This window comes from Haliotis asinina, chromosome 4, assembly GCF_037392515.1.
Source record: "Haliotis asinina isolate JCU_RB_2024 chromosome 4, JCU_Hal_asi_v2, whole genome shotgun sequence".
Classification (NCBI taxonomy): Eukaryota; Metazoa; Mollusca; class Gastropoda; order Lepetellida; family Haliotidae; genus Haliotis; species Haliotis asinina.
This window is the reverse complement of record NC_090283.1, coordinates 15,827,060-15,843,381: the sequence shown is the minus strand read 5'-3', so window position 1 is coordinate 15,843,381 and position 16,322 is coordinate 15,827,060. Positions and strand designations below refer to the sequence as shown.

The window sequence follows — 16,322 nt, the reverse complement described above, 5'->3', positions numbered from 1 at the left end:
GCCGACTGTATCAGTCGAAATCTTACAATGAATGAATTGAATAAGAGCAAGATGTATATGTGAATGAATGAAACAAATAGTAAAAGAATGAAGTACATATGTGAATGAATGGAAGAATAAAAGATACACCCCGGCCATCCCTTCCAAAACATACTAAATAATGCAAAACTATCGTTAGATCACATGTGTTAACATCAGCTTGTTATAGTCTCCCTGGTCAGACATAACAATTGTCAGACAGGTTAAAACAGCAAACTATCTGCTTGACTGCACAGATGCCTGTTGACGTAGTATGTCCACATCACCTAATTTTCCTGCGTAACCATCGTCCACATCGCTATCCTTAAAGGTCACATGCAACGTAAAACACAATTTTTCAGATTCTGGTACCTTTCGGTATGCACTTACCGAAACAAATCATAAAAAATGCCAATTCAACCTATAAAGTTGAAAAAACGCGATGAAAACAAAGCCTGCGAAATCGGAGTTCAAACGTTTCACTAAATTCCCCCCAGCGCTGGCGGGGGGGGGGGGGGGGGGGGGGGGGACTGGTTTCAACAGCTGTGCTGCGCTGCGTCCATAACGCATGCGCAGTGATTAGGTTCGCGGAGCTTGAAACAGCATGCATGCCCAGCGTCTGAGGTCGTGAGCAATAGTCTAATCTTGGTTGTGTACACAAACAACTAAATAATCTACTCGTTACGTAAAAACTTGTTGTCTCAGTCAGAGAGAAAGCTCAGTGGTTGGTTTATTCACACCTGTATGTCTGTCTGTCTGTCTGCTAAAGACAACATGCAATACACAGCTTCAATCATTGACCACGTGCAATTTGAACTTAACACCGATCAGACTATACGACATAAAGAAAATAAGTTGATTTATGACTCGTGCACCCGAGTCCCGTGTCTGCCACATTATGTAATTAGGCACGTGTGATACACATGACATGTTTTTATGTCTGTGGGTTGCAAACAAACTACATTCATTTTTTTCGGATGACTGGATCTGACGGAAACTGGTGCAAACTCTTGTCAGTTTCAAGTCCTGCTTTGTACTTGGACGAATGAGAGATTCCAGCCACGCAGTAGTTTACCATCTCTACTGACATGATTTTTGATTGGATCAAGCGCAAATTCAGAGAACATGTATTTAAAAAACCCAACATCTGTATATACATTCTTCATGCATAACGACTTCTTTTAGTGTATATGATTTTGTTTGACAACAGTATATGAATTCATACTGAAACGACGCATCAAGTACACAAAAAGAAGTTGTTATCCATAAAGATCTTACCTTCTTGTGACTGGCTTTACTTCTAAAATAACCATCAAACAGATCATCTTTCTGTACACACAATGAACCCTCAGCATATCAGCAAATGAAACAGCCAATCGGAAGCCGTCGTTACACTTGAGTGCATATCCACCCGCTATGACTGGGTTCGGACTCCCGAGGGCTTCGTTTCGGGGGAAGTAAGCCCAAGTACAAAATATTGCACTTTTGCACGCTTATAATTTTGTTTATTTGTTTTTTTCTTAAAGCAGCAAGGTATATCATATGTCATGAATAAGTGATACATGTGTTTTAATTATGTTTGATTTTTTGGTTGCATGTGGCCTTTAATATAAAGATTACAGATTAATAGTATGGATACTTTAATCTATATTTTAAACTAATCACTTCAAGTAATCGTGATTGGATTGGCAAGCATAAACATGCATATCAATGCCGCTCCATACCAATATTATAATTACAAAACATACATGATAACAACACTTCATGTCCCGCTCGTCAAGCGTCAGAATACATTTACAGTTATCAAAGCAGAAAAACACAACTCTAGCAGTAAAACACAACAACTACAATAAGAAACAAACAAAACAAAAACACACACACACAAAACAAACAAACAAACAAACAAACAAAAAAAAAAACAGCAACAAAAAAAAAAAAAAACAGAAAAAACAAAACAAATAAAATCAATAAATCTAAACAAATACATGAAATACTAATAAACACCAAAAAAGATTCATCAGTTGTGAACAAATATTGGTTTAGAATATTTTTTCAAATCCTTTAGTCTTAAATATGTATTGATGCAGGGTCTCCATATAAGTTCTTCTTCATGTCCTGCTCGTCAAGCGTCAGAATAAATTTGCAGTTTGCAGCCAGAAGAAGCCCCGACAAAAACGGCAGATTCTCCTCAGTCACTGGGTTTGTGAGAGTGAGGCTACTCCCTACAAGGCTCACTCCCATTATCAGGGTGTCCTTCCATTTTATTTTCTTTGTACTCGAAAAACATTAGGTGATGTGGGTATGTCATGCCTGGTTGACTTCTGAGGAATAGGTGAATTGGGTATGGGAGAGTCCATATACTATGATCAGAGGGTATTTAGCAACCACGTTGGAGTGAAAGAATGACAAATTCAGTGATAGATTAATGAGTGTCTTTTTTATGCATTATGAAAATGGTAATGTTAAATTAACACAAAGTGTCCAATACCTGTCCAGCATGTCAGACATATATGTATCATAAAATGATAATTTATCAACTGAATAATACATAAAAATACTCTTATGATTATGTATAACATCACATTTTAGTAAAAAAGATCCATTACTTTTATGATGTGTATAGCATCACATTTTAGTTAAAAGTTGCATGCGTTGAGCTTGCTAGAAGTTTTAAAGATTAATGGAAAGGATGGTGATGCAGATGAAGGTTACGCTGGAAAATTAGGTGATGTGGGTATACTACGTCAACAGGCAACTGTGCAGTCAAGCAGATAGTTTGCTGTTGTAACCTGTCTGACAATTGTTATGTTACTGTGTGCGTTGGAGCATGACGAGGCGCATGTTAATTAGTACAAATGGTAAAGGAAACAAGCGAGTGACCTATCCCTGTTGTAAAATATTCCTCGTCTGACAAATGGGAAAAGACCCCATAACACCTCGGTCGAAGAAAAGCTGGGACGGGCAAACGAGAATTACTAAAAATGGATCCCACAATATTAAAACAAAACATGCTAAACTGGGTAGGTACACTTTCCAAGCGTAAGGTTTTACCCAGGATAGAATGTATTCAACAACGGAAACTTTGACAACATACCGCGTGTCACTCAGAAAGAAACACAGTTTTGGTGCTTTGTGTTTCCTTTGTGAGGGGTTTTACAAGGCCATTAACTCACGACTGTTGACGCGTGGTTATTTGTTCTGAAGGAGCACAGACTATGTATTCGATATTTAAGTGGTTATTGGCGAATGTCAGTGGGATTGACAAGACATATTTCAATACAGTTTAAAGATCTCACAACACTGTTTATTAATATGTCCCAGCATAGTCTTTATGTCACTGGAGTTCGGTCAATCTTGATGAGGGCTTTCACAAATAGCTTCAATTTCATAGATACAGCATGAAGTTTGTTATATTTATAGAATACATAAATTCAAAAGAATCTCAAGGCTTAGTATTCTAAGTGTACATGTTGCTGGAAGTAAAGCTCTGAGTTCAGGACCCGTGAAGATCTTGAGTAGAACAAGGTTTCAGCAACTCATGCTTGCCATGAAAGGCGACTATGCTTGTCGCAAGAGGCGACTAACGGGATCGGGTGGTTAGATCGCTGACTTGGTTGACACATGTCCCAATTGTGCATACCGATTCTCATGCTGTTGATCACTGGATTGTCTGGTCCAAACTCGATTATCTACAAACCGCCGCCACATTGCTGGAATATTGCTGCGTGTGGCATAAGACTGAACGCACACATTCACTCACTCTCTCATGCAGAACCTGCAACCAAAATACAATAAAATAAAATAAAACTAAACACACTAAATTAAACTGAAATTATTTGTCATTATAATTTCGTATATTTTTGCAAAATAAAGAAAACAGGCAAATGAAAATATTTTTGTCCACGAGCGAGATTAGCCGAATTAAGACCGGAATGATTTTATGTTTTTTGTGATGATACTTATAAACACACTGTCATTCATTTATAACCTCCAAAACAATAGAAAAAGCTACGTATTTTGAGTGGAAGTGCAGATTCTTGTAAGTAGCAGAATTAAGTCAACATTTTGTGTCATGATACTTATAAGTATATTCTCATTCATTTACAACCTCCAAAACACAAGAAAAGATGTATTTTGAGTAAAAGTAATTATACTCGCATATTTTTAAAAAAAATCCCTGATTTCGCAAAACTAAGTCACAATCAGTTGAATTTTGCGTTATGATACTCTTAAAGGCATTTTCATTCATTTAAATCCTCCAAAACATTGGAAAAGATGTAAAAGATGGAGTAAAAGGAAATATTTCCGCCCATGGGCCAAATGTTTTTCGCCCATAAAATGTATTTATGCCCACGGGCAAGAATGTTTTTTGCCCATGGGCAACAATTTTTAAAATCGCTCTCAATAAGCGGAATTAAGTCAAACTGAGTTTAATTTTTTGTCTTGATACTCATAAATGTACTTTCATTCATTTACATCCTCCAAAACATGTGAATATATATATATTTGGCGTAAATGGAAATATTCTCGTCCATGGGCCAAAATGTTTTTCGCCCATGGGCGGGAGTTTTTAAAATCCCTCTAAATTAACGGAATTAAGTTAAAATGAGTTTAAATTTGTGTTATGATACTTCTGAACATACTTTCATCCACTTACAACCTCCAAAACATGTGACAAGATGTAATTTGAGTAAAAGTAAATATTCTCACCCATGGGCGAGATGTTTTTTTAAAAATCGCTCCAAATTAGCAGAATTAAGTCAAAATAAGCTAAATTACGTGTCACGACACTATTAAATATACTTTCACTTAATTTATAAACTGCAAAACATCGAAGAAAACATGTATTTTCAGTGAAAGTAAATATTCTCGTCCATGGGCCAAACGAACTGTGCTTGTAAGAGGCGACCAACGGGATCGGGTGGTCAGGCTCACTGACTTGGTTGACACATGTCATCGGTTCCCAGTTGCGCAGATCGTTGCTCATGTTGTTGATCACTGGATTGTCTGGTCCAGACTCGATTATGTACTGACCGCCACCATATAGCTGGAATATTGCTGAGTGCGGCGTAAAACTAAACTCACTCACTTACTCACAGTTCATACATAACAAGCGACACGGCTATCGCAGGTTCTTTAATAATTATTAAAAGAAGTAACCAATTGCATAACGCCGGTTTTGAGGATAAACACAAATATTGTAACCCGGACCTTCACGGGTCAGGATACAGACTGAGTAAATTTACATAAAAGTGTGGGACTGCCAAGAAACAACATATGCACATTAAAACATGATCGTGTATGATTAGAAGCAAGATAAGGGGAAATAAGTACCTAAAATATAAACACGCGCTCCTTAAGTCACATCCTGTCGCATGTGGTATGCACAAAGCACGGTACTCAAACTCTCTAAACAGTGATACATCAAAAATGTTAAGTAACTCTAAGTATATCGCACAACGGAGTATTATAAGTTGTATCTCGTCACTTAACAGTCAATATACATCAAGTTCAAAACACATTTTGAGAGACAACAGCACATGTGTAGCCTCATAATGAACCTCGGGGTTTATGACGCTACTGACAAGTCGTCCAAGAAGAGACAGTGGGTTTAACCAACCCTTGCATTTAAAAGACACAGAATCTGGAGATTTCACTCTTTCACAGCAGAAGTTTTCATGAAGAAGAGTATTCAGGGGTTTTGTTTAATTCTATTGACAACAGATGTGCTGAGTATTCTATTACATTAAGCTGAACAAACCTTTAAGGATATCGGATTTCACGCTTATTCTATAGGTGTCATTAGGTTGATCGTTATGCGTAACCACACCAAGAATTTTCCTGAAGAACTGCCGTTATTATCGAGTCGGATTAGCTCGTCCTGTTTCTAATCTATGACGTCATTAAAAATATAATAACTTTCTACATGAATGATTACACGATGCCATTTAGAAAGTGGTCAAATGCGACATATGTCATATTTGAGGTTTCACTTTCTTAGAAAGTACAAATTCTAGTACGTTTTTTGGTTGAGTCCCATCCGGTATTCGGACCCGCACCCTCAGAGTCAGGCACCTAATCGCCAGCACACAAAGTCAGCCGCCTAGCCCGCTCAGCCACCGCGACTTCCACAAAAATGAAAGTCGGACAACTGGTAGTCTAGACTGCGTACTTTGTGTACCCCTCTGATGAGTGTAAATTAGTTCCGAAGTGCAAATGAAGTTCCGAATTCTTTTGGAATTGTACAATCAGTTCATACGGTCAAGCGTAAAGCCACAGGAAAATACCTTATCAATTGTCAAGGTAGTAATTAGCCAAGAGTGTCATCGGTAAACTGTCAAAGTTTTCAACTCCTAAGAAGAAGTGAGGGAGTAAGTTCAAATTTAAAGTCACTTTGGCAATGTTTCAACCATACCGTAAATAAAACAACATATAGAATAGCAGTAATAAAAGATAGATTATACAATCCAGTCAACGAAGTACAGTAAAATAACTAGAATATCACAGATATGCGTGTAGAATTAGTAATTAAATCTAAAACATTTTAGTTATAAGGGACAGCACTATATATAAAGAGGCTATAGATCGCCAACAACTGAAGGCAGATCACACTAGGGACCATGGGGACTTTTGCTATCTTTGCTACCTGCATAGACCCTAGTTGGATTTACACCATCCCCTCAGCCGCTGGCGATTGTAAGAAATTTTAGCCGAAATGAAAACAACAAAAATACTACGTTTAAAAATCCTGGTAAGTTTACATTGACTTTGAACGTTTTAGCACTTACGCACAAGGACAATAATTGTACAATACTTCTGAGGGTATACAGCCACTAACAATTCAAGTTATAATCTAAACTACCAATCTTAAAATACATCTATCTACAGAACATATTAATTCAAATTCATCCAGGAAATCAATTTCGTTAAAGACAACAATAATTAAATGAGAACTAATAGTGGTAAGAAGACCCTTAACAGTTTTGACATTCAAATATTTATATGTGATTGAAAATTCAATACAGTCAAGCATCCTAAGACTCAACAGTAAATTGCTTTACTACAGTATGTGTTTCACGCATTCACTGATATCCTACCAGGGAATGTGTGTAATGGAACACCGTAAAATCAATAATTTCATGAAACCCCTTGAAATTCCATGAAGTACATTAAATGCCTGGTGTTCACAGTGATTTCACCAAATATTATGATCTAGATTAAAAGCTTCTAATAAATTGTAGTACTTTCTAGTACACCATGCTGCAGCCATGTACGCAGTTGCAATGCCACTGCTGTGGTCAGACCCGTGAAGGTCCCGGGGTAGAACAGGCCTTCAGCAGCCCATGCTTGCCATAAAAGGCGACTATGCTTGTCTTAAGAGGCGACTAAAGGTGGTCAGGCTTGCTAAATTGGTTGAGATATGTCATCGGTTCCCTATTGCACAGATCGATGCTCATGTTGTTGATCACTGGTTTGTCTTGTCCAGATTCGATTATTTCCAGACCGCCACCAAATGGCTGGAATATTGCTGAGTTCTGCGTAAAACTAAACTCGCTCACTCATTGTATTCAGTGAATATCACAAAATATCCTCCTTGCCCTAATCTTGGATCCCTCTTATGTCGAGGAGTAAAAGAATGTAAGGACAACCTGCAAGGCTACCAAAGGCTGTTAGATTACTGTGTGTAATGTACATGTATGTACATGTATGCCAAAATCCCTTAGCGGTGTTTCAAAAGTAGTCTCGGTGTCCTATGTTAGAAAAGCCGGGGAGCGGTGGCGGTGGTTGTACCGAGGTAGCAAGTAAAAAAATGGTTATTGCGAGACTGTGAGATGGTAAAGACAGTTCGTTTGAGGTTGACAGATAAAGTGTAGAGAAATATAGCATAAAACAGCTGCTTGTGTATCATGTTTCAGATGAGGCCAACTACTTTTGAGATGCCTATCGTAAGTCACCATGTTCTTCAAAACTTTTTGCATATATGCAGAGACGGTCTCTGCAGTATAGAAGGTATATGGTATATAGAAGGCATCTGTGGCTCTGATAACATGTTATATTTGAGATAACTCTCACGTGCGTATTCTTTTATTAGGTGACTGAGCCCTGATACGGGATTAGCACAAATCAACACTCAAAGTCAATGATTGATAAAAAAAAGTATCTGTAATTTACCGGGAAAGTGTAATAGCCAACGTAACATATCTGTTATTACTGTATTAATAGCGACGCTTGTGATGACTATCACTGAAGCAAACATATTCTGCCTGTTTTTATTGCTGAAGCTCTTTTTTGTCATTTATTATATCATTATCAAATACCAATGTCAAATACCTATCGGGTGGTAAATCATTTGAGATTTTCCAATAATAACAAAAAGATACGGTTACACCTGCAAAAGTGGTCTGCAAAAGTATCTAATTATTTACACAATGTACACAAAAGAAAAATCTGCTACTGAATTACCTGTGACACTGAAAAATCAAAATCAACAGAAGTCAGGTCTACAGCATCATCAGGTGCTGTGGTTGCTGTTAATCTGTCACAGCTGTCGTAACTTGAACATCTGTCGAGGGTGTACTTGGACCATCCGACATCTGCTGCTGAATCTTCCGGGTTTGTTGCTAGGAGACAGTTGAGGGCAACTGTTGGGTGGTAACTGAAACCCTGACAGGTCGTGTTTGCGTAACACCGGGTGCTGCAATCAGCGGCAGAAGTAACAGCGAGTGACGTCATTGGTGTTGACACTTTTGTATTGATCGCCTTATTATACTTGGTCACTGAAAATAATATTTATTGATATCACATTAACCACAAGACATTAGGAAATGTGAATGGCAACCACGTGACACCATAAGTAGGTATATTTTGTTAAGCTCATATGTGTATGGGAGGAATGAACTTACAAAATACCAGTAGTTAAAATTTATGCTTGGCAAACAAGGATAATTTGGTCCGATGCAGAGAACACGTTTACGAAAGCTGGTTAGCTAACCCCTTGCTCGTAAGACTTTCAGTTGGTCGGTGTAGGAAGTCAGTAATATCTGGACAATCTGGGGCCCATTTTCTGTCATGTCGGTGCTCAACTTATTCTTGTTTGCTAGGAGGTGGAAAACCAAATATGTATTTTGAGTTGAAGACATTCATTTTCTCGTCCACGAAAAGGTAAGCAATCACGTAAATATTACAGATTCTACCCATGTTCGAAAATATCCGCCACTGGATTTGAAACAAACGACAACCACCCAGTCTAAGACTAGAAGGTGGCCTAGTGGTTGAAGTGTTCTTCCGTCATGCTGGTTCGATTTCACATATTTGTGAAGGTGCGAAATTGATGCTTTCCTTCACGGTCATGCACCGAAGGGTTTACAACGTGACGAGCAAGCGTATAACTGCCGTTACCCATCGTCGTAGGGTAAGCGAGTGAGTTTAGTTTTACGCCGCACTCAGCCGCATTCCAGCTATATGGCGGCGGTCTGGAAATAATCGAGTCTGGACCAGACAATCCAGTGATCAACAACATGAGCATCGATCTGTGCAATTGGGAACCGATGACATGTTTCAACCAATTCAGCGAGCCTGACCATCCGATCCCATTTGTCGCTTCTTACGACAAGCATAGTCGCCTTTTGTGTCAAGCATGGGCTGCTGGAGGTTTGTTCTACTCCCGACCTTCACGGGTCTCGTCGTAGGGGATGAATGGTGGTTTGTGTTACTTTTGATTGTGTTACTTATGCATTTGATATAAAGGAAGATAAATGCTGATGATGGGTAACTGACATACATGGATAGATAGATAAATGGCACAGAGACGACGAGATGGTATCTAAATAGCTGCAAAAAGACAGAAGACATGTTATAGATATTACCACTTGTTGCTTGAGTCCCTTTCACCACAACCTCTGAAATAGCTATTTCTCCCGTGAGGTTTCTCCAGACCTTAACGAATCTGACTGGTCGTGGGTGGGAACAATTAAACGTGAAGGTTTCTCCGTTGCCAACTACTTCTGGACACTGACCGCAGATGAAGACATCGTTGAGACAGCCACTGTTGCCAGTGGTGGCTACCTCCACGTATGCACCCCCAAGATCCTTTCCTGTTGGATCCCAAATTTACAAAATTCTTACCAAGATGTCAGCAACATGTCATTGTGTACGTATTCATTTAGAGATTACTGTCACAAGTTATTAATATGTTTGCTGTGGATTAGTGTAGCTGGTCACATTAATAATATACATTATTATGTTACCTACTTACTTGCCTACCTATGTATCTACCTTTATCGTCCAAGCTATCTATCTCTATTTCTCTATCTACCCATCTATCAATCCGTACATACATGCATCCATGTCTCATGAAGTACCTCCAGACAACTTGACTTAGTTAATTTATGTCATCGTATGTCAATTACGTTGATCGGTAATAATGTTGTTGGTCACTGGATTGTTTGGCAAGTATATGGAATAAGTCATTTGTATTGAGCTGACACATGTCATTGGTTCCCAAATGTGCAGATCGATACTCATGGAGTATTGCTGAGCGCGGCGTAAAACTAAACTCACTCACTCACTCATTCAGCTCATTTGTATTGACGTCATTTCAAAAGTACGTGAAAAAAAAGAAATATATGAATTTCAAAATTTGTTCTGTTAATCGTCATATTCACAACTATAAAATAATAACATTAAACGATCGTTGCTCCTGTATCTTTAGACTGTGTATATTTATTGATACAATGTACATTTTTCTGATGTTAATACGACAGGTAAGGATCACAGTAAGCAACTGCAAATGGGTTTACTGCAAGATGGTGTTTACAATTACAATGCCAAACGACTCACCCAAGCCATAGAAGTCGTCACTCGTAACTGAGATCTTGTGCACTGTGAAGTATCCCTGTAGATCTCCCTTCCAGTACGGGTTCACAGTAGAATCGGACCAAGCTGGGAAGGATCCGTAGTAATTCTTGCCATCATTCGCAAATTCAGCGTTCCAGTGAACACTGCTGAGCTCACTTGGCTTTCCTTGCATAATGTTCTTCGCCTTATTTATGGAGAAACCTTAAAATACATGTTTCACTATGAATAAGATGGAACAAAAACGCACACGTCGTGGGCAGAGTAAGTGTTGACAAAGGCAACAACCTCGTGCCTAAAGTATTTTGATTTTGATCGACACAAGAAATAGAATTGCAGCTGTGATTCAGATGTGACGAATCGAACCTGGGTCATTGGCGTGACGAGCGAATGTTTTTAACCACTAAGCCACTCCACCGCATTGACCTTAGAATGTTGCATCAATGTGAACTGGTGGTTAGGCTCGCTCACTTCGTTGTCACGTGTCATCGTATCTCAGTTGCGCAGATCAATGCTCATGCTGTTGATCACTAAATTGTCTGACCAGACTTGATTATTTACAGACGGCAGTCGTATAGCCGGAATATAGCTGAATGCGGCGCTAACAGACAGTATCGTAGTCACGTGATACGTACATAAATTGAAATGAAACTACACCAAAGCAAATTTGTCTCTGGCAAAAAGAGAAAAAGCAAAACAAAAACAAGAAAAAATGTTAATAGATATGTAATCCATCGTTTCACCCTTTTTTGTAAATCGATATTTACAAAATTTTACACATTGTTGTTTTGTTCTTTTTTTCTGGAGACATGAAATGGACAGATCTGTAAATGTGAGAAATCTCAATTTGCATGTTTGTACAGCTTGGTGAAGTGACTTGATAATCTGTCAATTCAGTGTCGGTAATGAGGATAACCTCCATAGGCATGGATGCATACTTGAACACGACGTCAAACAGAGATAATCAATCACCGAATAACGTTGTGTGGAATACCCTGCCATTCTTGCGTGGGTGTATTCGCAAAAGTTTGTGGAATGGCAGGACATGGGTGACGTGCACGAATTTGCCTGTCTAGGGGGTCCCACAATTGGTGAGACATCCGATGATCGAACTGGCCACGGCAGAACATCCACACTATTCTGCTGAAGAAGTCCTGAGCAATCCTGTCGGTATGGTGGAACATGACATGTCGATGTTAACGGCAGTGGAACAGGACGTAAAACGTTATCAGTGTAATGCCTGGCTGTTAAATGTGCGTCAAATACAAGTTTTGGTGTGTCAAATCTGCATATGCTACCCATACCATAACACTCTCAACCAAGGAAACTGTCTCTTGAAAACTGAATCTTGAAAACTCTTGAGGTGCCTTTCTCTCACCTCTACTGTATCTTGAAACAGCAGTGTCCTGTTCCCTCACCTATATTGTCTCTTGAATACAGCAATGTGCCTTTCTCTCACCTCTACTGTCTCTTGAATACAGCAGGGTGCTGTTCTCTCACCACTACTGTCTCTTGAATACAGTAGTGTACTTTTCTCTCACCTCTACGTCGGTAAACTCGAAACCGGCCATCTGCTCTGCATAACTAGAAACGGCTTTCATCAGCAAAGAAAATGTGTCGCCATTTCGATTCTCTGAGTGCTGCACAGTACGAGCTAACGTCGGTCACGTCGAGGACGAGGGGTCGACAAACACCAATACCATAATATCGTAGTCGTCTAGGTATTGTAAGTCGAGTGACCACATGATTCAATGCTGTTGCTGCTGTTGACGTCACAGTGACAAAGCGATTACGCAAACGCAATAAACGCGCGTCTAACGGTTTTCATGGTCAGTGGTAACACGTGGTCTGCCGCTCCTTGGCCTTTTAACAGTTCCACCTGTTTGCATCGGCATTTTCTTGAGCCATGTTATTGCTTTTGGACTGTAAAGGAACATCCTGGTTCTAAGCTGAAGCATAACAATCGCCCTCTACTGTTGATCTCGGCGTGTCACTTGATGTAATCATCTTCCTTGTGGCCTTAGAGATACTCATTGTAGGGTTTTTATACCCAGTAGCATCTTGTGATGATGTGCATTACTTTTTTTACCATTAAAACAAAATGTTGTAAAACAATCAACACATTTTCATTTCTCTTGAGATCAGAATGCTGTGTTTGGGTGATGTGTTTATGTAAATTGGATACAAAGTTAGGTTTAAAAAATCCAAAAACATCGGAATAAACATATTGGTATAGTTTCTTTTGCCTGTCAGTACACTGTCATTTTGTGTGTGTTACATGTATAAAACATATACACGTTGTAGATGATATTGATGTAAAAATGCACCTCTAATGCGGACACAGTAAATAAAGCTCAATTCTGTTCAGTTCAGAGGTTGTGCGCCAGCTTCAATACTGAGACTTGGAGTCTAGAGTAATCTTGAAATATAAGATCAGCACACATCAATCTTTAGAATTAACCATACATAAGGCGATCTGATATTACAATGAAACAATCAGATGCGTGAAGACAATCCTTTTCGTCACTCTCGCGTGAGTTCTACACTAGCACTATTGAAAACTGCGGGCGTAATATCTTGCATTACTTTGTAAGGTTTGAATATTGTTCTTAACTGTATCCCCTTTCTATGTTGTTCGCTTCAAATTTACGAATTCCTTTTCAAACTGAATTCTGGATTATCGACCTGCTTCACAAGAACTCATTACCTGTTTCCATTATAAACCTACCCGAATGTTTCAGAATAATTGTTTGATTATGTATTGATCTCGCTAGCTGATTACGTAATTAGTTCTGTTCGTACGGATTTTTTAAGTCGCCGTCGAGTTCATCAGTTTTGTTCTTAACAAAATTGATCTGTTTCCCTTCGTTGTTAAATAACACTTCAGCAGATGTTTGTAAGGTTGTGACTGAATTCGCAATATAATACGTCGGATGCCATGTACTAATTATCGGTAACGTCGGAACGAGTGTTTTCAGCCAATTAGTCCTGAGCTTTGAGTACAAATGGTCCTGAAATCTATGTGGTAATCAGATATATATATAGTCGTGGGAAAAGGGATCGCAACACCAACAGTTTTCATAGTAGCAATATATCCAAGCCTCAATTTCCGTTACTATCTGGACAAACTGACCCTTAAGGATTACTTAAAATCCAAATGGAAAACTATATTGAGTGAAGAGAACATGGTAAAATCCCTCTAATTTAATTGACATATTTTCGGGGTAAAACTGACAGTCACTGCAATCTTAACAGGAGATGTGATTTCGGACCGTCCGGAAGAGTCACTGTATTCTCAATAGGAGTTGTCACGTGGGACCGTCCGGAACAGTCACGGTGCTTAACGTCATTGATTTGCTAATGTACACTGGTTAACTGGCCAAACGGTGTTGTACTCCTTGTATATTAATGATACAGCTTAAGCGGAATTTCGGTACATATTCTCTCGCCTTTGTATGCATGTAGCATCCAAGAGTGGTACAAGTCTCTAAGGTAATAATTATTAGTTTAAATGATAATTTAAACACAACTCACAAACAAACCAAAAAAAAAGAAAAGAAAGAAAGAAAAAAAAATAAAAACATAAATAATCGACTTAACATTCAGTATAGACTGGGGCAAGGCCAGTAGCAGCCGACTTAAAAGTACTGGAATCGGACGTCATGTGCATGGCATGACGTCTAAATGACAATTTGATTTGAAATTTGACAAGGATGAAGGCCTTTCACCTTCAGACATCACCCTTCTCAGACCATGTTTTGACAATGACCAAACATTTTAAGAATAACGTTTTTAGACGTGCTGGCAAGCTTTCTTTCTTATCACACAATGTAACCACTGTTCAGATTTTCGAAACGTGGCAAGAAACGTTCAATTGTCTTGCAACAATGGAACATTCACAGAATCGTTTGCCATTCATGAATCGTATAGACAGTGAGTGAGTGAGTGAGTGAGTGAGTGAGTGAGTTAAACCTTTACATCGCATCGGCAATGTTACAGCCATATAGCGATGAAAACAAAATAACGGTTCAAATTATCAGTCGACAAAGGGCAGCACGACTAACTAGACTATCACAGATACATATATACACAGTAAAGCTAGTCATGAAATCTAACATACTTTAGCTAGAGAAGACGATACAATATATAAACACCTTTAGTTTGATCACCATACTAGTGAGTGAGTGAGTTAATATTTAACGTCACATCGGCAATATTTCAGCAATATCGTGACGAGACCATTTAGCACTGAAATGGAATATATGTGTATTATGAAGACCCGTCGACGAGGGACAGTAACACAACTACTATATCACAACTAACATTAAAACTGGCGTGGAAAGTTAAAGCTAATTTAATGTGGACAATACAATATAAAAACAAGCTAAAGGTCGCCAACAACTGAAGTTAGATCACCATACTAGGGACCATGGGGACTTACAGTACTTTTGCTACTTGCATGAATTCTAACTGGATTTATATCATCCCTCCAGTCGCTCATGATTGAAGTCAAATTTAGCCAAATTTAAAATGACGAAAATGCTACAATTACAAAAGATGGAAAATGTAAATTTTCTTTGAATATTTCGGGACTGAAGTACCCATGAATAGTGTAACTGACCATTGTAAGCATGTCATACTACCACAGCATATAGCCTTTGTTGTATGCTATGTACCCCGTTTCACAAACTTAATGATAAGATAAGAAACATACCTTGTAGAAAAGCATATGAAAAAGCGATAACCAGGTTTTTCGTTGTAAACGCCATCTTGATTCCGCCTCCAGATGAAGTCTGAAGGTATACCTTTGACACTAATTACAATCCGCATCGGCGGGAATCAATTGTAGCTGTATTATTCATATGAAAGGAAAACAATGCAAATCATGGTGATTGATTATTTGTTTTTACAATAAATCCAACCCTCTACCAACTCTTGAGGAGTCTTGGACGTCATTTGGCGCAACTGTTTCAGTAAAACTGATCACTCTATTCACGTGAGTAATCCTGCTAATTGAATCTTCTATTAAGGAAGAAAAATATTGGCAAAAATTATGATCTTCATCCCATACTTATCTGTTCCGACAGTCAGTGCTTGAGTGGAATATAGGCTAAAATTAAGATATTACATTGATGACGTAACCTCAATGAAACGCCAGAAGAACCCAATTTTTCATTGTACTGTTAGAATGATTTGTTGTTTGTAACGTGGATATTTTCTGGCCAAATCGGCTGTCAATTAGAGAAAAGATAGATTTGTGGATGTCAACTTCTTTGTTGTGAATCATACAACGTTTTTGGAGCGTATACTTGCTCCTTCGTCAGGTGATTAGTAGGCAGTATCAAAGGGATGTATATACACACAGGCGCTACAAGAATACACGGCAACGTTAAAGATTGAAAATATAATACAAACCAGTAACGTACCGAAACAACATGGCAATTGACTTG

The 16,322-nt window shown here is 38.6% G+C and overlaps 1 protein-coding gene across 1 annotated transcript; it reads right to left on the bottom strand.

The window, feature by feature from the left end:
• Window positions 1-255: 255 nt before the first annotated feature.
• Window positions 256-15,641, bottom strand: LOC137280800 (uncharacterized). Its single transcript, XM_067812005.1, has 7 exons — window positions 15,587-15,641; window positions 10,858-11,076; window positions 9,888-10,112; window positions 9,011-9,016; window positions 8,482-8,795; window positions 1,297-1,347; window positions 256-342 (listed from the first exon to the last, which is right to left on the bottom strand). Exons 1-7 carry the CDS (start codon window positions 15,639-15,641, stop codon window positions 256-258), a joined length of 957 nt encoding a protein of 318 aa, XP_067668106.1.
• Window positions 15,642-16,322: the final 681 nt, after the last annotated feature.